Source organism: Pleurodeles waltl, chromosome 4_2 (genome assembly GCF_031143425.1).
Source record: "Pleurodeles waltl isolate 20211129_DDA chromosome 4_2, aPleWal1.hap1.20221129, whole genome shotgun sequence".
In the NCBI taxonomy this organism is placed as follows: domain Eukaryota; kingdom Metazoa; phylum Chordata; class Amphibia; order Caudata; family Salamandridae; genus Pleurodeles; species Pleurodeles waltl.
The window spans coordinates 283,373,799-283,401,666 of NC_090443.1; the positions used below are offsets into that span (position 1 = coordinate 283,373,799).

At 49.5% G+C, this 27,868-nt stretch overlaps 1 protein-coding gene across 7 annotated transcripts in view; it reads right to left on the reverse strand.

Annotated features, from left to right (window-relative positions):
• Positions 1 to 27,868, reverse strand: part of EP300 (E1A binding protein p300) — a 498,766-nt gene that overhangs the window by 333,635 nt on the left and 137,263 nt on the right. For all 7 annotated transcript variants that reach the window (XM_069231138.1, XM_069231137.1, XM_069231136.1 and 4 more), the window contains exon 10: positions 15,425 to 15,599. In XM_069231138.1, the coding sequence (XP_069087239.1) occupies positions 15,425 to 15,599 (175 nt within the window). The remainder of the gene's footprint in view (positions 1 to 15,424; positions 15,600 to 27,868) is intronic.

Below are 27,868 nucleotides of genomic sequence, written 5' to 3' on the forward strand. Positions count from 1 at the left end.
CTGCTTCTGAAAGGCTTTTAAGACCAGGGACACTATTTGGTTCTAACAAAATGTGTTGGTCTGCTTCGCGGTCTCCAAAGCCCTCTGATTTTGAGTGTCCCCATAGGAGCTACCCAACCCATATGCGAGGTGTAAGGAAATGCCTCCGTGGCATGGTTGCCCCCTGACTTTTTGCCTTTGCTGATGCTATGTTTACAATTGAAAGTGTGCTGAGGCCTGCTAACCAGGCCCCAGCACCAGTGTTCTTTCCCTAACCTGTACTTTTGTATCCACAATTGGCAGACCCTGGCATCCAGATAAGTCCCTTGTAACTGGTACTTCTAGTACCAAGGGCCCTGATGCCAAGGAAGGTCTCTAAGGGCTGCAGCATGTCTTATGCCACCCTGGAGACCTCTCACTCAGCACAGACACACTGCTTGCCAGCTTGTGTGTGCTAGTGAGAACAAAACGAGTAAGTCGACAGGGCACTCCCCTCAGGGTGCCATGCCAGCCTCTCACTGCCTATGCACGTATAGGTCAGTCACCCCTCTAGCAGGCCTTACAGCCCTAAGGCAGGGTGCACTATACCATAGGTGAGGGTACCAGTGCATGAGCATGGTACCCCTACAGTGTCTAAACAAAACCTTAGACATTGTAAGTGCAGGGTAGCCATAAGAGTATATGGTCTGGGAGTCTGTCAAACACGAACTCCACAGCACCATAATGGCTACACTGAAAACTGGGAAGTTTGGTATCAAACTTCTCAGCACAATAAATGCACACTGATGCCAGTGTACATTTTATTGTAAAATACACCACAGAGGGCACCTTAGAGGTGCCCCCTGAAACTTAACCGACTGTCTGTGTAGGCTGACTAGTTCCAGCAGCCTGCCACACTAGAGACATGTTGCTGGCCCCATGGGGAGAGTGCCTTTGTCACTCTGAGGCCAGTAACAAAGCCTGCACTGGGTGGAGATGCTAACACCTCCCCCAGGCAGGAGCTGTAACACCTGGCGGTGAGCCTCAAAGGCTCACCCCTTTGTCACAGCCCAGCAGGGCACTCCAGCTTAGTGGAGTTGCCCGCCCCCTCCGGCCACGGCCCCCACTTTTGGCGGCAAGGCTGGAGGGAACAAAGAAAGCAACATGGAGGAGTCACTGGCCAGTCAGGACAGCCCCTAAGGTGTCCTGAGCTGAGGTGACTAACTTTTAGAAATCCTCCATCTTGCAGATGGAGGATTCCCCCAATAGGGTTAGGATTGTGTCCCCCTCCCCTTGGGAGGAGGCACAAAGAGGGTGTACCCACCCTCAGGGCTAGTAGCCATTGGCTACTAACCCCCCAGACCTAAACACGCCCTTAAATTTAGTATTTAAGGGCTACCCTGAACCCTAGAAAATTAGATTCCTGCAACAACAAGAAGGACTGCCTAGCTGAAAACCCCTGCAGAGGAAGACCAGAAGACAACAACTGCCTTGGCTCCAGAAACTCACTGGCCTGTCTCCTGCCTTCCAAAGAACTCTGCTCCAGCGACGCCTTCCAAAGGGACCAGCGACCTCTGAATCCTCTGAGGACTGCCCTGCTTCGACGACGACAAGAAACTCCCGAGGACAGCGGACCTGCTCCAAAAAGACTGCAACTTTATCCAAAGGAGCAGCTTTAAAGAACCCTGCAATCTCCCCGCAAGAAGCGTGAGACTTGCAACACTGCACCCGGCGACCCCGACTCGGCTGGTGGAGAACCAACACCTCAGGGAGGACCCCCGGACTACTCTACGACTGAGTACCAAAACCTGTCCCCCCTGAGCCCCCACAGCGCCGCCTGCAGAGGGAATCCCGAGGCTTCCCCTGACCGCGACTCTCTGAAACCTAAGTCCCGACGCCTGGAAAAGACCCTGCACCCGCAGCCCCCAGGACCTGAAGGACCGGACTTTCACTGCAGAAGTGACCCCCAGGAGTCCCTCTCCCTTGCCCAAGTGGAGGTTTCCCCGAGGAAGCCCCCCCCCTTGCCTGCCTGCAGCGCTGAAGAGATCCCTTGATCTCTCATTGACTTCCATTGCGAACCCGACGCTTGTTCTAACACTGCACCCGGCCGCCCCCGCGCCGCTGAGGGTGAAATTTCTGTGTGGGCTTGTGTCCCCCCCGGTGCCCTACAAAACCCCCCTGGTCTGCCCTCCGAAGACGCGGGTACTTACCTGCTGGCAGACTGGAACCGGGGCACCCCCTTCTCTCCATTGAAGCCTATGCGTTTGGGGCACCACTTTGAACTCTGCACCTGACCGGCCCTGAGCTGCTGGTGTGGTAACTTTGGGGTTGCTCTGAACCTCCAACGGTGGGCTACCTTGGACCAAGAACTGAACCCTGTAAGTGTCTTACTTACCTGGTAAAACTAACAAAAACTTACCTCCCCCAGGAACTGTGAAAATTGCACTAAGTGTCCACTTTTAAAATAGCTATTTGTGAATAACTTGAAAAGTATACATGCAATTGAAATAATTCAAAGTTCCTAATGTACTTACCTGCAATACCTTTCAAACAAGATATTACATGTTAAATTTGAACCTGTGGTTCTTAAAATAAACTAAGAAAATATATTTTTCTATAACAAAACCTATTGGCTGGATTTGTCTCTGAGTGTGTGTACCTCATTTATTGTCTATGTGTATGTACAACAAATGCTTAACACTACTCCTTGGATAAGCCTACTGCTCGACCACACTACCACAAAATAGAGCATTAGTATTATCTATTTTTACCACTATTTTACCTCTAAGGGGAACCCTTGGACTCTGTGCATGCTATTCCTTACTTTGAAATAGCACATACAGAGCCAACTTCTTACACGAGGCATCTGTGGCTACTGTTGGAGATGGGTCAGAGAATGTTCTTCTAATTGCTTTGTCTAGTTCCACGATTTCATCTCTCATCTCATTTTATCTCTTTTTGTACCTTCTGCACGACAACCACTAGATCTTCCCAAATGCCTGCTGGTTTAGAACCCACTCTTTTATTGGCCTCATATGTAGTCTCGCATGTGATATGAGAGGTATGCAAGATGCTATTTTTCCCAGCATCTTCCCCGTAGTCCTGTCAGATAATGACCCATCTGGTACAGGCGAGTTTCTTGTAGTAAAGATTTTATTACTTTCTCACAAGGGTAAACTTTCCCTTCTATTGAATTGATTCTCACTCTGAGGAATAGTTTTGCTTGTTCCAATGTGGGTGATGCTTTCTCTCCGTTTAGAGAAGATCCCAGATTGTGCAGGGTTGATACCCCTATATCTATGTGTTGTTGACACTTTAGTTGCAAGTCTGCTTTTTACTGACCAATCGTCTAAGTAGAGATAATGAAAATGTCACTTACCCAGTGTACATCTGTTCGTGGCATTAGTCGCTGCAGATTCACATGTTTGGCACAGTCCGCTGCCTGGTGTTGGGCTCGGAGTATTACAAGTTGTTTTTCTTCGAAGAAGTCTTTTTTGGTCACGGGACCGAAGGACTCCTCCCTCTTCGGCTATATTGCGCATGGGCGTCGACTCCATCTTAGATTGTTTTTTTCCGCTGTCGGGTTCGGACGTATTCCTTTTCGCTCCGTGTTTCGGTTCGGAAAGTTAGTCAGAATCTCGGAAGAAAGCGTCGGTATTGTTCCGTTCGGTATCGGGATAGTTAGGTACATCGACACCGATAATCGGAAGACTTTGGGGTAGCTTCGATTCCCCGACCGCGTGCGACATCGAAGCCGATGGAACGGACCCCGTTCCGTTTCTGCCCAAAATGTCACAGTAAGTATCCTTATACAGATCAGCACTTGGTCTGTAACTTGTGCTTGTCCCCTGAGCACAAGGAGGATACCTGTGAGGCCTGTCGAGCCTTCCGGTCCAGAAAAACACTCCGGGACCGAAGAGCCAGGCGTCTACAAATGGCGTCCACGCCGACAAAACAACGTTTCGACGACGAAGAGGAAACATTCTCGGTTCCGGACTCAGAATCCGGAGACTCCAACGTCGAACAACAGCAACAAACTGTGAGTAAGACGTCGAAAAGTAAAACCATCGAGAAAACGAAAGCCCAGGGGACGCCACTGCCAACAGGCCATAGCTCTACCCATAAAACAGGCGACCCGTCGAAGGCGCCGAAAAAGGGCACGCCCATAGCGAAGACACCCGACTCCGGTCGAGGGACCGCCATGGAGCAACCTCGGAGCCGAGATAGCGGCTCCGAGAGACAAAAACAAGATACCGGCACCGAAAAACATCGGCACCGAGACTCCATGCCGAAAGGAACAAAAATTCTGTCGGTGCCGAAGCCGAAAAAAGATTCTCTCTCGGCGCCGAAAATTTCCACACCTTCATCCTACACAGAGGAACAAGGAATAAGTGGCCAGATGCACAGATTTGGACAAGAGCTCCAAAGTGTAGAATCAGACTACACACAAAAGAGACTGTACATCCAGCAAGACACAGGGAAGATATCAACCCTTCCCCCAATAATGAGGAAAAGAAGGATCGGTCTCCTCAAGGATGACGCACAACCACAAGCCAAAGTGGTTAAAAAAGTCACGCCTCCGCCCTCTCCACCACAACAGGCATCGCCGGCACAAACACCGCCACAAATGCACTCACCAGCGCAAACTACCATAAGTCAAGATAATCAGGATCAAGACGCTTGGGACCTATACGACACCCCAGTGCCGGACAATGATCCAGATTCATACCCCACAAAGCCGTCACCGCCAGAGGACAGTACCTCATACTCGCAACTGGTGGCTAGGGCTGCAGAATTCCACAATGTCCAACTGCATTCCGATCCTATAGAGGATGATTTTTTATTTAACACCCTCTCGGCTACACATAGCCAATATCAATGTCTCCCAATGCTACCAGGGATGTTACGGCACGCAAAACAAATTTTTGAAGAGCCCGTAAAATCAAGAGCCATCACCCCAAGGGTGGATAAAAAATACAAACCACCACCCACAGACCCAGTGTTTATTACTTCGCAGTTACCACCTGACTCCGTAGTAGTAGGGGCAGCTCGCAAAAGAGCAAATTCCCATACATCTGGCGACGCCCCACCTCCGGACAAAGAAAGCAGAAAATTTGATGCGGCAGGAAAAAGAGTAGCATCACAGGCAGCCAACCAGTGGCGCATCGCAAATTCTCAAGCGCTGCTGGCCAGATATGACCGCGCACACTGGGATGAGATGCAACTTCTCGTAGACCATCTTCCCCAAGAATACCAAAAAAGGGCGCAGCAAATAGTTGAAGAGGGACAAACGATCTCAAACAATCAAATCCGCTCTTCAATGGACGCAGCCGATACTGCAGCGAGAACAGTCAACACTGCTGTCACCATAAGGAGACACGCTTGGCTCCGCACTTCAGGCTTCAAACCTGAAATCCAGCAGGCTGTCCTTAATATGCCCTTCAACGAAAAACAACTTTTTGGCCCTGAAGTGGACACAGCCATTGAAAAACTTAAAAAGGACACAGACACGGCCAAAGCCATGGGCGCACTCTACTCCCCGCAGAGCAGAGGCTCTTTTAGAAAAACTCCATTTAGAGGGGGGTTTCGTGGCCAACCCACAGACACCACCAGCCAACAAACAAGAACCACACCATATCAGGTTTCATTCCAAAGGGGAGGTTTCAGGGGATATAGAGGGGGTCAATTCCCAAGGAGTAGGGGAAGATTCCAGACTCCAAAAACACCTCCACCTAAACAGTGACTTTCAAGTCACGCAACCCCTTCACTCAACACCAGTGGGGGGAAGACTAAGCCAATTCTACCAATCTTGGCAACAGATTACAACAGACAATTGGGTATTAGCAATAATCCAACATGGCTATTGCATAGAATTCCACAAATTCCCACCAAACATCCCTCCCAAAACATGGTTGCTTGTTGGGTGTCTCTAGTTAACATCCATGCCTTCTAGAGCGGATTTTCAACAGCTGGTATCTGTTTTTTAGTGCACTGAAGTTAGCAATGCGCCGCTGCGTAGACGCTCTCCTTTCAAACTTTCTGACCACCACATCAATTTTCTTGCTCTCCTTGTCCGGAGGCAGTCCTGATGCGGAGATATTGGCTCTTTTTCCTGTTGTTAGCACAACAATAGAGTCAGCTGGTACTGTGTCTGATGTAAGGTGGATCCTTTCAAGAGTGCTTTAACTATTTTTTGGCCCTAGATGTTACGGACCGGCATGTTGCTAGATCCTTAAATGCCCCTCTTCCCTGATCATGTATGCTTAGCAACACAGGGAGGTACTGTGTTTTGCTTTGTGAAAGAAGCAAAGTCTCTAACAAAAAGGACTGTGCTTTCTTCTCCTCCAACTGTACTTTGTACTTATCTACTGCTCTTTTAATGGGTTGGTTATATAACCCAATGTCATCTGTGGGTGAAGGATAGGTGTATATTCCTTTGGGGAGTCTGCTTCGAGATCCTGCCACTGGGTTTCGAAATAATAAGAACCTTCTATGTCTTGGAACATACCTTGTGACTAACTCTTCTTCCTCCTCAAAGATGCCTTGCTCTTCCTCTTTCAGAGGATTAGGTGTTGTAGACCTAAGACATCCTTCGCCTCCTCTGCTTGTTCTGTCAAGTTTTACATAAAAATTCTATGCATCTTCAAAGATGCGTTGAATTCTCTTCTAAAGAACTGATGCCATTTCACCAGAGACACTTTCTTGCGTTTGTTGGGGGTTAGGCTCAACTTTCTTTTCAACATCAAACCTTAAGGGAAGGTAATGTTTCACTCTGTAGTCATCTGTTGAGGCTGTGGCCTTTTCAAAAGTTGTGCTGCCTGCGGTATCATTTGCATGGGACCCGAGGAGATCTTTCAATTTCTGCTTCCTCTCGGTCGGCAAAACCTTTGAAGCTCTGCTCAATTTCGAGTCTGATGAACGAGACACCCCCTGTATGCTTCTTAGGAGTTACTTGAAGTCTTTTTGATTTTGGCTTTCGATGTTCTTTTTTGACATTAGCAACCCTCAGCTTGACATCTGAGGCCTTGATCTTTTGTCCTCCTCCACCACGCTGGACAATCCCAGGTCTCTCAGGTACAGGGTCTCTTACTGCCCAGCATGGTATGATGTGCCTGTCTCTGTTTTTCTCTCAACTTGCGCTTCTTCGGTTTAAACACTGCACACACGTTGCAGTGGTTGCTTCAGTGGTCTAATGGAAGACAGAGATTACACACCTGGTGGCTATCCTTTTGAGCAAATTCGTGGTGGAACCTTGGGCAGCAACAAAATGGTGTATCTTTCCATCTCTCCCAGAGCATGGGGTCCCCTGCGTGGGCATTCTACGTGTGAATTGGTACAGTTTATTTCTTTCCAAAACTTATTTCCAGAACCAACAGCAGAAAAAAAGAATCTGAAGATGGCGACCACGCACAGAAGATTCCAGGCAGGTCGTATGACGTCTGGAAGGGATGAACAAGACACCAAATGGTGGAACCGTCAACTTCCAAGAAACAAAAACAAAAAAGAGAGACTAAGGACTACTACTATACGTAGGAAAAAGGCTCTCTGTAGCAGTTACCCCCCACATTTTGCCTGATATAGATGCTTACTTGACTGAGAAGTGTGCTGAGACCTTGCTAACCAGGTTTCGGCACCAGTGCTCTTTCACTAAAAATGTACCATTGTTTCCACAATTGGCACACCCCTGGCACACAGATAAGTCCCTTGTAAAAGGTACCAGTAGTACCAAGGGCCTTGTGACCAGGGAAGGTCCCTAAGGGCTGCAGCATGTGTTGTGCCACCCTAAGGGATCCCTCACCTAACACATGCATACTGCCATTGCAGATTGTGTGTGTTGGTGGGGAGAAAAACGCAAAGTCAACATGGCAACCCCCTCAGGATGCCATGCACAGAAAATACTGCCTGTGGCATAGGCAAGTCACCCCTCTAGCAGGCCTTAAAGCCCTAAAGCAGGGTGCACTATACCACAGGTGGGGGAAGAGCTGCATGAGCAATATGCCCCTACAGTGGCTAAGTCCATTCTTAGACATTGTAAGTACAGTGTGGCCATATTAAGTATATGGTCTGGGAGTTTGTCAAAACAAACTCCACAGCTCTAAAATGGCTACACTGAATACTGGGAAGTTTGGTATCAAACTTCTCAGAACAATAAACCCACACTGATGCCAGTGTTGCATTAATTACAAAATGGACACAGAGAGCATCTTAGAGATGCCCCCTGTATTTTACCGAATCCTTCACTGCAAGCTGACTGGTCTGTGCCAGCCTGCCACTGAGACGAGTTTCTGACCCCCTGGGGTAAGAGAGTTTGTGCTCTCTGAGGCCAGAAACAAAGCCTGCACTGGGTAGAGGCTCAGGCTTTGTGTTACAATGCCCCAGGGCACTCCAGCTAGTGGAGATGCCCGCCCCCTGGACACAGCCCCCACTTTTGGCGGCAAGTCCAGAGAAGATAATGAGAAAAACAAGGAGAGTCAGCTACCAGTCAGGACAGCCCCTATGGTGCCCTGAGCTGAGGTGACCCCTGCCTTTAGAAATCCTCCATCTTGATTTTGGAGGATTCCCCCAATAGGAATAGGGATGTGCCCCCCCCCCCTCCCCTCAGGGAGGAAGCACAATGAGGGTATAGCCACCCTCAAGGACAGTAGCCATTGGTTACTGCCCCCCCAGACCTAAACACACCCCTAAATTCTGTATTTAGGGGCGACCCTGAACCTAGGAAATCAGATTCCTGCAACCTGAAGAAAGAAGGACTGCTGACCTGAAAGCCCAGCAGAGACACCATCTGACTTGGCCCCACCCCTACCGGCCTGTCTCCAGACAAAGAACCTGCACAGCGACGCATCCAGCGGGACCAGCGACCTCGGAGGACTCAGAGGACTGCCCTGCACCTAAAGGACCAAGAAACTCCAGAGAACAGGGCACTGTTCAGAAACTGCAACAACTGTGCAACTTTGAAACAACTTTAAAGAGACTCTCACTTCCCGCCAGAAGCGTGAGTGTTCACACTCTGCACCCGACCCCACCCAGCTCGAGTCCAGGACAACAATCACAGCAGAGAGGACTCCCAGGCGACTCCAATGACGTGGACACCCTAAGTCGGCCCCTCTGCACCCCCAAAGCGACTCATGCAAAGAGAATCCAGAGGCTCCCCCCGACCGCGAATGCCTGGTAACAAAGGAACCCGATGCCTGGACCAAGCACTGCACCCACAGCCCCCAGGGCAGAGAGGAGCAACCTATCAGTGCAGGAGTGACCAGCAGGCGGCCCTCATCCTAGCCCAGTCGGTGGCTGGCCCGAGAAGCCCCCCTGTGCCCTGTCTGCATCGCCTACGTGATCCCGCCCCCCCGTCCCCCCATTGCTTTCTATAGCAAACCCAACACCTACTTTGCCTACTGCACCCGGCCGCCCCTCTGCCGCCGAGGGTGTTTTGTGGGCTTGTGTCCCCCCCCCCCAGTGCTCTACAAAACGCCCCTGGTCTGCTCCCCGAGGACGAAGTTACTTATCTGTAAGCAGACTAGGTTCGGAGCACCTCTTTTCTTAAAAGGCGCCTATGTGTTTTGGGCCCTCCTTTGAGCTCTGCACCTTACCAGGCCCTGTGTTGCTGGTGCTGTGGCTTTGGGGTTGCCTTGAACCGCCAACAGTGGGCTGCCTATGCCTAGAAGACTGACTGTTTAAGTGCTTTACTTACCTGAAAAAACTAACCTAATTTACCTCCCCTAGGAACTGTTGATTTTTGCACTGTGTCCACTTTTAAAATAGCTATTGCCATTTTAACCAAAACTGGGTACACTACTTTTTTAAATCAAAGTTCTATAATAACCTGTGTGAAGTACCTTGCATTTTTTGTACTTAAATCTTGAGGTTCTAAAATAAATTAAGAAAATATATTTTCTATATAAAAACCTATTGGACTGGAGTTAAGTCTTTGAGTGTGTGTTCCTCATTTATTGCCTATGTGTGTACAACAAATGCTCAACACTACCCTCTGATAAGCCTACTGCTCGACCACACTACCACAAAATAGAGCATTAGTATTATCTAATTTTGCCACTATTAACCTCTAAGGGGAACTGTAGGAAGTTGGCTCTGTATGCACTATTTCAAAGTAAGGAATAGTATGCACAGAGTCCAAGGGTTCCCCTTAGAGGTAAGATAGTGGCAAAAAGAGATAATACTAATGCTCTATTTTGTGGTAGTGTGGTCGAGCAGTAGGCTTATCAAAGGAGTAGTGTTAAGCATTTGTTGTACATACACACCGGCAATAAATGAGGAACACACACTCAGAGACAATTCCAGGCCAATAGGTTTTGTTATAGAAAAATATATTTTCTTAGTTTATTTTAAGAACCACAGGTTCAAATTCTACATGTAATATCTCATTTGAAAGGTATTGCGGGTAAGTACTTTAGGAACTTTGAATAATTACAGTAGCATATATACTTTTTACATAAAACACATTTAGCTGTTTTAAAAGTGGACACAGTGCAATTTTCACAGTTCCTGGGGGAGGTAAAGTATTGTTAGGTTTTGCAGGTAAGTAAACCACCTACGGGGTTAAGATTGGGGTCCAAGGTAGCCCACCGTTGGGGGTTCAGAGCAACCCCAAAGTCACCACACCAGCAGCTCAGGGCCGGTCAGGTGCAGAGTTCAAAGTGGTGCCCAAAACGCATTGGCTTCAATGGAGAGAAGGGGGTGCCCCGGTTCCAGTCTGCCAGCAGGTAAGTACCCGCGTCTTCGGAGGGCAGACCAGGGGGGTTTTGTAGGGCACCAGGGGGGACACAAGCTCACACAAAAAGTACACCCTCAGCAGCACTGGGGCGGCCGGGTGCAGTGTGCAAACACGCGTCGAGTTTCCAATGTAAATCAATGGGAGACCAAGGGGTCTCTTCAGCGATGTAGGCAGGCAAGGGGGGGGGGCTCCTCGGGGTAGCCACCACCTGGGCAAGGGAGAGGGCCTCCTGGGGGTCACTCCAGCACTGAAGTTCCGATCCTTCAGGTGCTGGGGGCTGTGGGTGCAGGGTCTTTTCCAGCCGTCGGGATTTTAGAGTCAGACAGTCGCGGTCAGGGGGAGCCTGGGGATTCCCTCTGCAGGCGTCGCTGTGGGGGCTCAGGGGGGACAACTTTGGTTACTCACAGTCTCGGAGTCGCCGGAGGGTCCTCCCTGAGGTGTTAGTTCTCCACCAGTCGAGTCGGGGTCGCCGGGTGCAATGTTGCAAGTCTCACGATTCTTGCGGGGATTGCAGGGGTCTTTAAATCTGCTCCTCTGAAACAAAGTTGCAGTCTTTTTGGAACAGGGCCGCTGTCCTCGGGAGTTTCTTGTTTCTCTTGAAGCAGGGCATCCTCTGAGGATTCAGAGGTCGCTGGTCCTGGGGAAAGCGTCGCTGGAGCAGGGTACTTTAGAAGGCAGGAGACAGGCCGGTAGGACTGGGGCCAAAACAGTTGGTGTCTTCTTTTCTTCTTCTGCAGGGGTCTTTCAGCTCAGCAGTCCTCTTCTTCTTGTAGTTGCAGGAATCTAAATTCTTAGGTTCAGGGGAGCCCTTAAATACTAAATTTAAGGGCGTGTTTAGGTCTGGGGGGTTAGTAGCCAATGGCTACTAGCCCCGAGGGTGGGTACACCCTCTTTGTGCCTCCTCCCAAGGGGAGGGGGTCACATTCCTATCCCTATTGGGGGAATCCTCTATCTGCAAGATGGAGGATTTCTAAAAGTTAGAGTCACTTCAGTTCAGGACACCTTAGGGGCTGTCCTGACTGGCCAGTGACGACTCCTTGTTATTCTCATTATCTCCTCCGGCCTTGCCGCCAAAAGTGGGGCCATGGCCGGAGGGGGCGGGCAACTCCACTAGCTGGAGTGCCCTGCGGTGCTGGAACAAAGGGGGTAAGCCTTTGAGGCTCACCGCCAGGTGTTACAGCTCCTGCAAGGGGGAGGTGATAGCATCTCCACCCAGTGCAGGCTTTGTTACAGGCCACAGAGTGACAAAGGCACTCTCCCCATGTGGCCAGCAACATGTCTCGAGTGGGGCAGGCTGCTTGAACCAGTCAGCCTACACGGGTAGTTGGTTTAAGTTTTAGGGGGCACCTCTAAGGTGCCATCTGGGGTGTATTTTACAATAAAATGTACACTGGCATCAGTGTGCATTTATTGTGCTGAGAAGTTTGATACCAAACTTCCCAGTTTTCAGTGTAGCCATTATGGTGCTGTGGAGTTCGTGTTTGACAGACTCCCAGACCATATACTCTTATGGCTACCCTGCAATTACAATGTCTAAGGTTTTGCTTAGACACTGTAGGGGCACAGTGCTCATGCACTGGTGCCCTCACCTATGGTATAGTGCACCCTGCCTTAGGGCTGTAAGGCCTGCTAGAGGGGTGACTTATCTATACTGCATAGGCAGTGTGAGGTTGGCATGGCACCCTGAGGGGAGTGCCATGTCGACTTACTCGTTTTGTTCTCACCAGCACACACAAGCGGGCAAGCAGTGTGTCTGTGCTGAGTGAGGGGTCCCCAGGGTGGCATAAGTTATGCTGCAGCCCTTAGAGACCTTCCCTGGCATCAGGGCCCTTGGTACCAGGGGTACCAGTTACAAGGGACTTACCTGGATGCCAGGGTGTGCCAATTGTGGAATCAAAAGTACAGGTTAGGGAAAGAACACTGGTGCTGGGGCCTGGTTAGCAGGCCTCAGCACACTTTCAATTCAAAACATAGCATCAGCAAAGGCAAAAAGTCAGGGGGTAACCATGCCAAGGAGGCATTTCCTTACAGGAACCCTTGGATTCTGTGCACTCCCTCTATCACTTTGAGATAGTATATACACAGAGCCAACTTCCTACACTATACAAGAGCAATTCCGGACCCAACCACTAGATGGCGGTATAATGCACAGCATGTGAATCCAGAAAAAACAAATACTGCAAGTCAAATTGGGGGGCGGAGGGAGACACGACATGCAAGTCAATCCTTTTATAAAATATATTACAACCAGTGACTTAAGGTTAGTAAGGTAAACACAGTAAGGCCGAAAGAGTCAACAAATCTTTCACTGGGCACACCACAAGGCCTTGAGGGCCAGCAAAATATTTTAAAAAAAATTAACAAAAACACACACACATGAAAAAGGCACTTGTAAACGGTTTATGTTTTGGCCAACACACCAGGCCACAAATTTCTCTCAGCTTAGATCAACTTCGTAGAAGGGCATCTGGCTACAAGGATGACCTTAACCACCTCGGTCACTAAGTTAACCATTTTTTGCTGCTGCAGCTTAATCTTCCCACATAGTGGTATAGGATGACGAAACTCAGATGCATAGACTGCCCTGGCTGTTGACACAGAATGTCCTTCCAAAGCAGCGTCTGGTTGTAGGAAAGAAACATCTTTTTGACAGTTACCTCCACTTTTTGCCTGGTGTCATTGTGTTTAAGCTGCAGTTCACTGGAATCCTGCTAATCCGGATCCCAGTGACTGTGCTGCCTGTAGGAAAGCCCCTTCTTTCTGGCAGTTACCCCCACATTTTGCATAATGTCAGTGTGTTTAGACTGTTTTCACTTTGATCCTGCTAATGAGGACCCCAGTGATTGTGATCTCTTGACGCCCACCACTCCACCCCCAGATTTGGTTGTTTTGGTACTTCATACACCCCACAATTGGAATACTGGTGTACCCCTGTAAGTCCCTGGTAGATGGTACTTGGGTACCCAGGGCATTGGTACACCAGGAGTCCCCCATGGGCTGCAGCATGTATTATGTCACCCATGGGAGCCCATGCACACTGTGTCTGCAGGCCTGTCATTTGCAGCCTGAAAAGATGCATGCACCCTTTTACTACTGGTCATTGTAAGTCATCCCTATTGAAGGCCCTTTCGGCCCAAAGGGCACGGTGCAGGTCCCTGTGTGTGAGGCCACCCCTGCATGAGCACAGATGCCCCTTCGAACTCAAGCTCCAATTACCTGCATTTCGTAGGTGCAAGGAAGCCATTTTTGTCTATGTACTGGCCACTGGTCACTCACTACCTGTGGTCCAGCTACATAATGGTAACTCCAAACATGAGCATATTTGGTATCAAACATGTCAGAATCAACCTCCAACACTGATTCCAGTATTGGTGGCATGATTCCATGAATTCTGGTGGTTGCTTAGAGGATCCCCCAGTTCTGCTCCTATTCTTCTAGGGTCTGGGGGTAGCCTGCGGTGCTGCAGCCTCCCAGACACGATTCTGCCCTTCTGCTGCTTAACCAGCTGAAGCAGAGGAAAGCAGAACAAAGGATTTCCTGTAGGGGAGGGGTGCAACCACCTCTCCGTTTGGAAATAGGTGTTACTAGGCTGGGGAGGGGTAGCCTCTCCACACCACCAGACTGCTTTGAAGGGCATTTGTTGCTTTCCTTACATAATCCGGTTTGCACCAGTTCAACCCAATGGTCACCACACTGGTCGCACCACTGTAGGAAAGTACCCTCTTTTTGGCATGATTACCCACACTTTCCTCCTGCTAACCAGGACCCCAGTGACTGCTCTCTCCCTCTAAATTTAGTTCTGACTGACTTTAAGTACCCCGGAATTCGCATAATGGTGCCCCCATGTAAGTATCAGTATATGGTACCTAGGTACCCAGGGCATTGGGGCACCAGGGGTTACCCATGGGCTGCAGCATGTATTATGCCACCCAGGGGAGCCCATGCAAAATGTGTCTGCAGGCCTGTCATTGCAGCCTGCATGAAAAGGTGCATGCACCAGTTTCACTACAGGTCATTGCACCAGGTCACTATAAGTCACCCCTATAGCAGGCCCACCTAGCCAAAAGGGCAGGGCAGGGCAGGGCAGGGTGCGAGTACCTGTCGGTGAGGGCACCCTTGCATTGGGAGAGGTGCCTTCACGAACTTCAGCTCCATTTTCCTGGGCTTTGTGAGTGCGGGTAAGCCATTTTACCCATATACTGGGCACATGGACCTATGTACGGCTACATAATGGTAACTCTGAACCTAGGAATGTTTGGTATCAAACATGTCTGAATCATACCCCAATACTGTTACCACAATTGGTTGTATGATTCCATGCACTCTGGGAGATCCTTAGAGCTTTGCATGTCTCCTAGATAAGCCTCGGCTGCTCATCCACAGCTACCTCTAGAGAGCCTGGCTTCTAGACACTGCCTACACTTCATTAAGAGGGGATACCTGGTGTAAGTACAGTGGGTACCCGCCACACACCAGGCCAGCTTCCTACATCCAGTAAAGTTGGTAGAGTGGCACTAGATGATTTTTCCGACTTGTCTCTTACAGGGCAGAACAGAGACACTGTGGAACCACAGGGTGACACCTGACAAGCAAGGGCATTGCTTAAAAATTCTCTGAATCTGGTCTAGTGAATGTGGAAGTTCTAAAATGGAAAAATCTCTAGTTAAAAATATTCATCAGAGATTAATAGCTTCCAGGGCTCAAGGTTACTGTAAGGGTTCAGAGCTGTGTACTTACTAGTTGGTATCCCTTGTGGTGCTTGCCCCATGCCTGCTCCTGAGTTCATCGGAGATGTTGGCATTCCAGGAGCATTGGGCATCATGTTCTGCTTCTGCAACCGCGTCCGTCTTTTCTCCTCCAGCTCCTTCTGAATCTTGTAGATCTTTTCAGCCAGCAAGTGGTAATATTCGGCCTAGGAAGAGAGAATATGGGGTTAAACCCACAAAGAAGTACACCCCATTGTAGAGCACCAGATATTCAAGAGACCGCATCCCAGGCAGCTGTGACACTGCTGATAATGCATGCAGGAAGAAAACACTGACCGTGCCAAAAGAAGGGCCAAGCAAAGATCAACATTCACATAGATAATTTCATGCCCATCACGGTGCAGCACAGGTTCAATCGCCCAGAATACATAGCACAGGGGTCAAGAATATTGCACAGGAGAAGACAAACATGTACAAAAGAACAGTGACAAGGATAGAATGGTTAAGAGCTCTCATGCATTTCATTGCTGCCTTTTCAAGCAGAAACTCCCCATTCATACTGAAAGAAATAGCATTAGTACCTAGCACATCATACCAACATTTTGAGAAACCTACAGTTGAGTTTGGGGCAAGTAAAATTTGCCAGAGACACAGTGGAATGACCGTCAGAGAGTGCACGCACTTGTGTAGAAGTTAACATCACCTACTTAAAACAGTAAAGTTCTACAGTACACAATGTGAGAGGAATGATTCAACAACATCTATAAAGTGCTTATCACTTGATTGAAAAACGACCTTGCTGGCGAGAGTCTGGTTTTTAGTAACAATGATAGAGAGAAGTTACCATAGACAGCCCAGTCTATGCCACCAAAAAAAAGAGGAGAGCGTTGAAAACCTACAACCTTCAATGAAGAACTCAAGTTAATCTCAAGAAGATAAAAAGGCTTGCAAATAACTAAAATGTTCTTTTATCTGAATCAGGTCCTTGAACTATATAGATTGTTTGTCCAGTTATTCTCGCAGTGGCTGCATGCAAAGGCGAATGAGGAGAAGACAGGAAGACATCAGCCTTAAGTGTGACAGTAGCATTGAACTTAAGTGGAGGACATCTTCAAGAATAACGTTACAGCCAGCTGAATCTTCTGGATGCATTCTTAAGTTGTCTTCTGCCTCTTACAGAGTCCACTACAGCACTGTGAGGACATGGGGTCTATTTTACGGTGCGGCTGTGTGACCTCTCTGTGTAATACACTTACCAACCCCTTTAGGACCCCTAGGTTTTGTTTCTCAAACCTTCAGCTCATCCTTAGGTAACTGTGGCTCTGAGCAGCAAGGCTTACACGAGGAAACAAGTGTGAGACATTTAAACAGCACCAAAACAATTGAAGAAATCAATTGAAATCAAGGTATTTTCAAACACGAACAAGCATTGGGAAATTCAATGAATTTGTCACTTAAAACATTTTCACTAAAACGCTTGAGCTAGATGATAGCAGAACAAGTGTTATTGCCCCTTGTCTTTCTCTACATTTTTTCCTTCCAAATGTAGGACAGTGTGTAAAAAAGAAGACTATTTGAGAAATGCCCTGTAATTCACATGCTAGTATGGGGACCCCGGAATTCAGAGATGTGCAAAAAACCACTGCTTCTCAACACCTTATCTTGTACCCATTTTGGAAATACAAAGGTTGAATCCCTGTATACCAGCTATACAAGGAAAACCCATTGCAAGGTGCAGCTCCTTTATTGGCTCTGGGAACCTAGGGTTCTTGATGAACCTACAAGCCCAATATATCCCCGCAACCAAAAGAGTCCAGCAGACACAACGGTATATTACTATTGAAAATCTGACATCGCAGGAAAAAGTTAAAGTAAAACGTGGAGAAAAAAGGCTTTTTTTCACCTCAATTTCAATTTTTGTTTTATTTCAGCTGTTATTTTCTGCAGGAAAACCTTGTAGGACCTACACAAATGACCCCTTGCTGAATTCAGAATTTTGTCTACTTTTCAGAAATGTTTAGCTTTCCGGGATCCAGCATTGATTTCACACCCATTTCTGCCAGTAACTGGAAAGAGGCTAAAAGCACAAAAAATAGTAAAAATGGGGTATGTCCCAGTAATGGCAAAATTGTGTTGAAAAATTGGGTTTTCTAATTCTAGTCTGCCTGTTCCTGAAAGCTGGGAAAGATGGTGATTTTAGCACTGCAAACCCATAAAAACAAAAAAACAAACAAAAATCAAAAATTACAAACTTTCTTTTGCAGCCTTTTCCCATAAAAATGAATTTTTTGCTGTATTTTGGCGAATTTCTTGGTCTCCTTCAGGGGAACCCACAAACTCTAGGTACCTCTAGAATCCCTAGGATGTTGGAACAAAAAGGACGCAAATTTGGCGTGGGTAGCTAATGTGGACAAAATGTTTTGAGGGCCTAAGAGCGAACTATCCCAAATAGCCAAGGGCACCTGAGGGGTGGGGGGGGAGGCCTGGCACCTGAGGGGTGGGGGGGGGGGGGTGGGGGGAGGCCTGGCACCTGAGGGGTGGGGGGGGGGGGGAGGCCTGGCACCTGAGGGGTGGGGGTGGGGGGGGAGGCCTGGCACCTGAGAGGGGAAAAGGCCTGGCACCTGAGAGGGGAAAAGGCCTGGCACCTGAAGGGGGGGGGGGGGTGGAGGGGGGGGAGGCCTGGCACTTGAGGGGGGGAGGCCTGGCACCTGAAGGGGGGGAGGGGGGGAGGCCTGGCACCTGAGGGGGGGGGAGGGAGGCCTGGCACCTGAGGGGGGGGGGGAGGGAGGCCTGGCACCTGAGGGGGGGGAGGGAGGCCTGGCACCTGAGGGGGGGGGGGGGGGGGGGTGGGAGAGGCCTGGCACCTGAAAGGGGAAAAGGCCTGGCATCTGAGGGAGGGAGGGAGGGGGAGGCCTGGCACCTGGGGGGGGGGGGGGGGGGGGGGGAGAGGCCTGGCACCTGAGGGGGGGGGGAAGAGGCCTGGCACCTGAGGGGGGGGGGGGGGGGCTGACACCTGGGGGGGGGGCGGGGGGGGCGCCTGGCATCTGGGGGGGAGTGGGGGGGAGGGGGGTGGGGGGGCGCCTGGCACCTGGGGGGGAGGGGGGGCGCCTGGAACCTGGGGGGAGGGGGGCAGGGGGGCGCCTGGCACCTGGGGGAGGGGGGCAGGGGGGCCTGGCACCTGGGGGGGGGGGTGGGGGGCGGCCTGGCACCTGGGGGGGGGGGGTGCCTGGCACCTGGGGGGGGGGTAGCCTGACACCTGGGGGGGGGGCACCTGAGGGGGGGTGGGGGGGGAGCCTGGCACCTGAGGGGGGAGGGGGGGCTGCCAGCGAAGGAAGGGGTTAGGAGGTTGGTGATATAATCCGCTAACAGTTGAATGCGATTATGAATCGCCCATTTCCAAATCGTTTGTGCTAGAAGGGACAATTAGGATGAGTGTCCTCCTCCCTGTTTCTGCAGATAGTACATTGATGTCATGTTGTCTGTTTTTATTAACACTGTCTTGTGCGTAATCTGTGGTTGGACTGCTTTGAGTACTAGGAACACTGTTCAGCTGACTTACCACGTAAACCATTTGGAATTGCTAGCAGAGTCCCATTCTCCCTCTATGGTAAGATTGTTGAGATGGGCTCCCCAACCTGTCATTGATTTATCTGTGGTGATTATGGTCTGTGGTGATCGTCTGTGGCACTGGGTCCTGAAGTTGCGGCCTTTTTCATAAGTTGGTTTGATTCCACCATTGCAGAGAGTTGTAAGTTTGGCGGTCCAACAACACTAGATCGTGAAGTTTACCCTGTGCCTAAGACCACTGTTGTGAGAGACACTGTTGTAGGGGTCCCATATTGAGATGTACATCGGGCACTATTGCTATGCACAATGCCTTCATTCCCAATAGCTTCATAATAAACCTTACTGTGTAAGTTTGATTGAATTGTAATTGTGTGAAACACTTGAGTTCGTTGTGAATTTGGGTAGGCTAATGCTGACAGTGTTCAGAATTACTCCCAGATATGGTTGAATTTGTGCTGGTTGAAGGTGAGATTTTTGGTAATTGATTGTGAACCCTAGCTTGTGTAGGGTATCTATTGTGTTGTTGTTGTTCGGTTTGAATGGTACTGGCTTTTATGAGCCAGTCGTCTAGATAGGGGAAGACAAGTATGTGCTATCTTCTGAGGTATGCTGCAACTACTACTAAATATTTTGTGAATACCCTTCGTGCTGTTGTTACTCCAAAGGGTAGCACTTTGAATTGATAGAGCTTGCCTGCTATCACAAACCTTAAGTATTTGCGGTATGTTGGATGGACAGGAATGTAGAAGTAAGCATCTTTTAAATCTAATGCTGTCATGTAGTCTTGTTTTTGTAGCAAGGGAAAGGCATCTTGTAGAGTGACCATGTGGAAATGCTCTGAGAGAATGTACTGATTGAGAGGTTTGAGATCGAGGATTGGTCTGAGTGCGCCATCCTTTTTTGGTATGAGGAAAGATACCGAACGCAAACAATACCGACGATTTTTCTGAGATTCTAACTAACTTTCCGACCAGAAACACGGAGCGAAAAGGAACACGTCCGAACCCGATGGCGGAAAAAAAACAATCTAAGATGGAGTCGACGCCCATGCGCAATGGAGCCGAAATGGGAGGAGTCCCTCGATCTCGTGACTCGAAAAGACTTCTTCGAAGAAAAACAACTTGTAACACTCCGAGCCCAACACCAGATGGCGGGATGTTCCTTGCTGGTGGATGGGAGCTACCTCTATAGCTCCTTAGAGTAGAATAGATTCTACTTCTTGTTTTAAGAGAACCATGTTTTCTGGAGAAAGCCTGTGTGAACGAGAGATGATTGGTGGAGCAGAGATGAGTTCTAGGCAATAACCACTGTGGATAATTGACAGTACCCACTGATGTGATGTTATGTGTTCCCAATGAGGATTGAAATATTGCAGTCTTCCTCCCACGTGAGATGTGTGCTTTGTGGGGATAGAGAGGCAGTCACTGCTTTGAAGAGGTGGAGGCACCTCTTGTGGTAGTGGATTTGCCCCTAGATCTGAAATTGTGTCCTCTATAGGAGCCCCTGAAAGATCCTCTTGAATAATATTCTTGTCCCTGTTTTTGTTGGGACGTAGAGGCCTCTGATGTGTGGGGTTTAAAACTTCCTCTGAAATGGGGCTTGGGAAAAGTACCCCAAAAAGGTGTTGTATAAAGGACACCCATGGCATTTGCAGTATCGGAATCCTTTTTTAATTTCTCAATTGTGGTATCCACCTCAGGCCCAAATAGTTGCTGTTTATTAAATGGCATATTAAGGACCGCTTGTTGCATTTCAGGTTTGAAACCTGAGGATCGCAACCAAGCATACCTCCTAATCATGACACTTGTGTTAATTCTCCTGGCTGTAGTGTCAGCTGCGTCTAGTGCAGACCTAATCTGATTGTTGGCAATCGCTTGTCCTTCTGCCACTACCTGCTGTGCTCTTTTTTTGATGTTCTGTAGAGCATGTATTGAAGGAACGCCTGCACCTTGTCCCAATGACGACACCTGCAGAGGATCCAGAGGCTACCCCTGACCACCTGGTAACAAAGGAACCCGACGCCTGGACCAAGCACTGCGCCGCAGCCCCCAGGAACGAGAGGAACCACCTACCAGTGCAGGAGTGACCAGCAGGCAGCCCTCATCCTAGCCCAGTCGGTGGCTGACCCGAGAAGCCCCCCCCCGTGCCCGGCCTGCATCGCCACAGTGACCCACGGGTCCCTCTACTGTTTTCAATACAAAACCCGACACCTACTTTGCACACTGCACCAGGTCGCCCTGGTGCCACTGATGGTGTGCTTTGTGTGCTTGTGTGTGTCCGCCCCAGTGCTCTACAAAACCCCCAGTCTGCTCCCAGAGGACGCAGGTACTTACCTGCAAGCAGATTGGAACCGGAGCACCCCTGTTCTCCATACGCGCCTATGTGTTTTGGGTCCTTCTTTGACCTCTGCACCTGACTGGCCCTGTGTTGCTGGTGTGGTGGCTTTGGGGTTGCCTTGAACCCTCCAACAGTGGGCTGCCTATGCCCAAGAGACTGACTGTGTAAGTGCTTTACTAACCTGAGAAACCTAACCAAACTTACACACCACACCACACCCCCCTCCCCTCCCCAAGAACTGTTGATTTTTGCACTGTGTCCACTTTTAAAATAGCTATTTGCCATTTTAACCAAAACAGTGTGTACTACTGTTTTATCTCAGTTCTATACTTACCTGTGTGAAGTACCTTGCAAGTTATGTACGTACCTCAAATTTGAATCTTGTGGGTCTAAAAAATTAATTAAGAAAATTTATTTTTCTATATAAAAACCTATTGGCGTGGAGTTAAGTCTTTGAGTGTGTGTTCCTCATTTATTGCCTGTGTGTATACAACAAATGCTTAACACTACCCTCTGATAAGTCTACTGCTCGACCACACTACCACAAAATAGAGCATTAGTGTTATCTAATTTTGCCTCTGTCAACCTCTAAGGGGAACCCTTGCACTCTGTGCATACTATCTCTCACTTTGAGATAGTATATACAGAGCCAACTTCCTACATAAACACAATATCTACACAAAATAAGCATCAAAAATAGCATAAAAATACACAGGCCCCTATGGGTGGGCAAACCATTTACTAAACAAAAGTGGAATGTAAAATAGTGAACCCAACCAAAGTAATGTGGTAGTTAGCTAGCAGCTGGGCCAGATAGGAAGACCAGAGGTAAGTGCAGTAAGTGTCCCCACCAACCAGGTGCAAGGTACTTACCCACCCAGTTGTCCGATAGGACAACACAGAGAGTAGTGGTTGGAGTTTGTGGAATTCGGGACCCTTCACAGTGGACCCCGAGGAAACCAGCAGACAAGAGGATGGATGGAGAGTGCCCCTACGTTAGGATACCCAGAAGACAGGAATATCTATACCAGCGACCCGGAAATGCAAAGGGGAGAAGGGACTCTTTCTGAAGTCAGCAGATAAATCTAATTTTCCACCTGCTGTCATGACCCGTGGACCAGGCCGGTGGAACACAAGGACTGATTCCGGATGTGGAGGACCTGCAAAGGAAGGAGACCGAGTACGGTGCCCAGGTGGCAATGCCTGCACTCCAGAAGGTGAAGTTCCTGCAAGTCGGTGAAGGAAGAAATCCAGCTGCGCGTTCCAGGAGCTGCAGAAGATCCCACAAGTTGCCTACAAGCCGTCTCTCAACAGTCGCCTGATTGCAGGAAGGTCAGTAACCAGCCAGGTCACCGACAATCACTGGCAAATGCAAACAGGAGCTGCAAAAGAGTTTGCAAAGTTTTGGGGACTGGCAAGGTCCAGGAGATTCTACCCTGGAGGGGAAGTCAGGGCTAGCCCTCCGCACGCAGGAAGGCCAGCAGCAGTCGATGGAGCCCCTATGAGTGACCCATTGGCAATGGGCACAGGGAGTAACAAGGAGGCCTTACCAGTACAACAAAACAGAAGACCCACATCGCAGGAGTTGCAGGACATGGCCTGCTCTTCGGATTGCAGAGTACTGGAGTCCGGGCCTTCTTTTTGCCTGAAGCTCTTCTAGAGGCACTGTCAACAAGCCTTGGCAAGTGCAACAGTCGCAGTGCACAAGGGTTCCCCTCCAGTGGCAGGAGCAGGGGCCCACAGTCTCTTAAGTTGGTTTGAAGACAAGCTGGAACCAAAGAAGGCCACAGACTCACCACCTGTGAAGCAGGATCTTCAGATGTCCACGCACAGCAGACCCCATCAGTCGGTGGACGTTGTCTTGATGTGCCTGCGGGTGCAGTGGAGTGACTTTTTCACTCCAGGGGAGATTCCTTTGTGCTTCCAGGTGCAGCAAACAGAGTCCTTGGGACCCTGGAGGATGCAAAATTGTTGCAGGATCTGGTCAAAACAATGTTGCAGTGGGACCCTTCCTACCAGAAGAAGACTTGTTTCCGTTCCAAAGCAGACCAGCAGAGGTTCCAGAGGCCAGGAGCAGATGATGTCTAGCAGAGAGTTCCTTGTAGAGTCTTGCACGACGAATCCGAGGACCCACCCTCAGGGGAGCCCTTAAGTAACCCAAAAAGTGGGGTGGTCACTCTCTAAGTGACCCACCTATCAGAGGGGATCAGGGAAGTCATCTGTCTGGCCTAACCAGTCAGATGCTCCCAGGGGCCTCTGGCTACCTTGCTTCTGAGATGGCAAAATCAACCTGGGGAACAGGTGGGTGGTCACTCCTGTAGGAAGCTGGCCTGGTGTGTGGTGGACATCTATGGTGTTTGCAACTTAAACCAGGTCCAGGCAACCCCTATTAGTTAGTGAGACAGTGTCTAGGAAGCCAGGGCTCTCTAGTGGTAGCTGTGGTGAGCAGCAAAGACTTATCTAGGAGGAGTGTGAAGCACTTGCAATAGCACAGCAGTCAGACAGAAACTTATCACACATGAAAGGAACCAGACAGTGTTTCAAAAATAAAGGTACTTTATTACAGTAATACTGAACTAGGTTACTTAGAGGCAGTCCCCCAATGGCAGGTAAGTACACTCTATATATACACAGTACGTATTAGGAATTAGCATAGAAAAACAACAAGTATTGGCAAGAAATAGCAAGCATAGAAAAACAACAAGTATTGGCAAGAAATAGCAGAAAATAGCTAGGGCCCTATAGGAAAGCCAAACCATATACTAAAATGGTGGAATGCAAAGTTAGGTCTACTTGGAGCCTGAAAGATTCCTTGGAGCAAGAGTCAACAAGGCTTGGTTGCTGCAAGAGTAACGGTGCACAGGGGTACTCTGCTGCAAGAGGAGGCATGGGCTCACCGTCTCCCAAGTTGGACAGAAGGAGGTGAGTACCAAGAGGACCACCACCTGTGTTGGAGGATCCAGGCAGTTCCTGTGGAGAGCAGATCCCAGTAGCCGGACGTTGTTGCCTTAGGTGCCAGCAGAGGCAGGGGAGTGGCTCCTTCACTCCAAGGGAGATTCTTTCTTGCTTCTTTGGTGCAGCTGAAGTCTTGCCGACCCCAGGGGATGCAGAGCCATGGAAATGTTGCAATTACTGGAAGGAGCCGAAGAAACAATGTTGCAAGGCAAGGTCATCTAAGGAGTTGCAGGCTTGTTTAGTTCCTGTGAAATCCAGCAGTGGTTCCTGTGGCCAGGAGCAGAAGAGGTCGATGTCGAGGAGTCCTGGTAGAGTCTTGCACACCGAATCTGAGGACCCACCCGCAAGGGAGTCCCTAAATAGCCCAAACAGGGGGCTTGATCACTCTGCAGGATGTCCACCTATCAGAGGGGGTAGCTGCCATCAGACACCTACCCTGACCATCCAGATGCTCTCAGGGGCCTCTACACATCTTGTTTCCAAAATGGCAGAATCAAGTGGCCATCTGGAGGAAATCTGGGCACCACCCTGTGGTGATGTACAGGGGAGTGGTCACTCCCCTTAGTGTGGTTTTGCGCCAGAGCAGGAACCAGGGGTCCCTGGACTGATGCAAACCAGATTATGCAAGGAGGGCACCAAATTTGCCCTTCAAAACAAGCCAGTGGGGAGGCTACCCCCTCCCCAGCTTTTTAACACCAATTTTCAAAGGAGAGGGTGTTGCTGCACTCCTCTCCCATCCCCCTTCCCCCCCCCACAGGAAATCCTTTGTTCTGCATTACCCTGCTTCTCTCACAGAAAATCTTTTGTTCTGCCTTACCCTGCTTCAGCAGGAGGGCAGAAACCTGTCTGAAGGGATGTAGCAGCGTGGCCTTCCTGCAAACCCTGGAAGGCTGGCAGGAGCAATACTGGGGTAAGAAGTCCCCAGAGAGCATGGAATCATGCCACCAATACTAGCATTAGTATTGGGGTATGATTCCGACTTGTTTGATATAAAAAATCCTTAGGTTCGGAGTTACCATTATGTAGCTGGACCATAGATGGTGGTGACCAGTGGCTAGTACACAGCTAAAATGGCTTCCCTGCACTTACCAAGTCCTGTGCATTGGAACTGGAGTTCGCAGTTGGCACCTCTGTTAATGCAGGGGGTGACCTCACACACAGGAACATGCACCCTGCCCTCTGGGCTAGGAGGGCCTATCCCAGGGGTGACTTACAGTGACACGGTGGAGTGTCCAGCAGTGAAAGGGTGCATGCACCTTTCCACGTAGACTGCAATGGCAGGCCTGCAGACACAGTTTTGCGTGGGCTGCCATGGGTGGCATAATAAATGCTGCAGCCCAAGGGTGACCCCCGGTATACCAATGCTCTGGGTACCTAAGTACCATACACTAACAGACTTACAGGGGAAAATTAGTGTAGGAAGCTGGCCTTGAGAGTGGTGAGCACCTATGGTGTGTCTCCTTATACCAGGTCAAGGTATCTCCTATTAGTGAGGAGTAGGCAATGTCTAGGAAGCCAGGAAACTCTAGAGGTAGCTATGGATAAGCAGCCAAGACTTATTTAGGAAACATGCAAAGCTTATAGAATACCACTATAGTCGCACAGCACTATCACACATTAAAGGACCACGCAGTGTTACAAAAATAAAGGTACTTTATAATGGTAACACAATTACTAGATTACTAATAGTCAGTCTCCCCAACTGGAGGTAAGTACACAGTAATTTTTCACACAATAGCAATCAGAAAGGAGCATAAAAACAACAAGTATTGGCAAAAGTATTAGAAAATAGAAAATAGTGAAGGCCAAATCATATACTAACAAAGTGGAATGCAAGATACAGTCCCCCACCCAAGGATGTGGAATCGTTAGAGGGGAGCTGGAGGACCTAGGAACCCCAAGAAGTGAGTACCAGAGTGACCCCCAGCAACCAGGAGAGCAGAGGTAAGTACTTGGTTTCCCCAAAACTAACAGGAAGACTTGGGAAACGGTTTGTACAAGACCCAGACCAGACAGGAAGAACCCAAAGGTGGATTCTGGCAGAAGAGGACATGGAAAGAAAGGGGACCAAATCTAGTTCTCCATGGTTGTGGCATGAGACACTACCCACCCTTCTGTGGATGCAGGATCAGGTCGACGGGGGATGACGACCAGCTGTTCAGTGCAGGAGATGAAGAGGAGTCCCTGAAGCAAAGCACCTGTTGTCCCATGTGGGCTGTCGGGTTGCAGAAGGTCAGTGGTGCCTAAGAACTACCAACAAGCCTTGGCCAATGCAAAGAAGAAAGAGGAGGGCTGCAGAGGACCAGCAATGTCTAGAAGACTCTACACTTGGAGGAGAGTCCGAGGTGACCCTCAGCAGTTGGGAGAGTCACCAGGAGCAGTGGCAGCCCCCACAGTCAACCCACTGGTAGCAGGGCATAGCATGTCGCAGTGAGGCCCTGTCAGCACACCTGAAAAGAAGTCCCATGTCACTGGAGCAGCACAGAGGATACTATGCTTGGCTGGAAGAAATGCTGGGGGCCGGGGCTACAGAGAGCCTGAAGATCCCTTGGAGCAGGGGCAAACAAGCCTTGGTAGCTGCAAGAGTCACAGTGCACAAGGGTACAGTCCTGCAAGGAGACAAGGGCTTATAGCCTCCCAAGTTGGACAGATGGCAGAGAGGACCACTCCAGACCACCACCTGTGATATAGGATCCACACACTTCCAGAGGAGAGCAGATCCACGCAGCCGGTAGTTGTTGCAGTTGGTGCCTGCAGATACAGGGGAGTGACTCTTTCACTCCAAGGGATATTCCTTCTTACTTCTTGGAGCAGGCTGATGTCTTGCCGATGTTGCAGTTGCTGGAATGAGCCGGAGAAACAATGTTGCAAACCAGAGTCGTCGCTGATTGTTGGTTTCTGAAAATTCCAACTGCAGTTCTAGTGGCCAGAAGATTAAGTAAACGTTGCAGAGGAGTCCTTGTGGAATCTTGCACATCGAATCTGACGACCCCACCCAAGAGGGAGACCCTAAATAGTCCTAAAAGGGGGTTTGGTTACCTGCAAGGTGACTACCTATCAGGAGGGGGCTGTGGTGTCACCTGCCTGACCTGGCCACTCAGATGTTCAGGGGCCTCTGCTCATCTTGGATTCAAGATGGCAAAATCGAGTGGCCACCTGAAGGAGCTCTGGGCACCACTCCTGGGTGGGTGGTGATGGACAGGGGAGTGGTCACTTTCCTTTGTCCAGTATCTTGCCAGAGCAGGGACCAAGGGCCCCTGGACTGGTGCAAACCGGTTTATGCAAGGAGGGCACCAAATGTGCCCTTCAAAGCAAACCTATGGCTTAGGAAGGCTACCCCTCCCAAGCCTTGTAACACCTATTTCCAAGGGAAGGGGAGTTATCTGCCTCTCCCACAGGAAATCCTTTGTTCTGCCTTCCTCTGCCTGAGCTGGTCAAGCTGCAGGAAAGCAGAAACCTGTCTGACGGGTGGTAGCAGCGCGACCTGCCTGGAAAATCCCAGAAGACAGTCAGGAGCAATGTTGGGGGTCCTCTAGGGAGCCCCCAGAGTGCATGGAATCGTACAACCAAGTTCAGAATTGCCAGTATGTAGCTGGACAGAGGTAGTGGGCCTGTG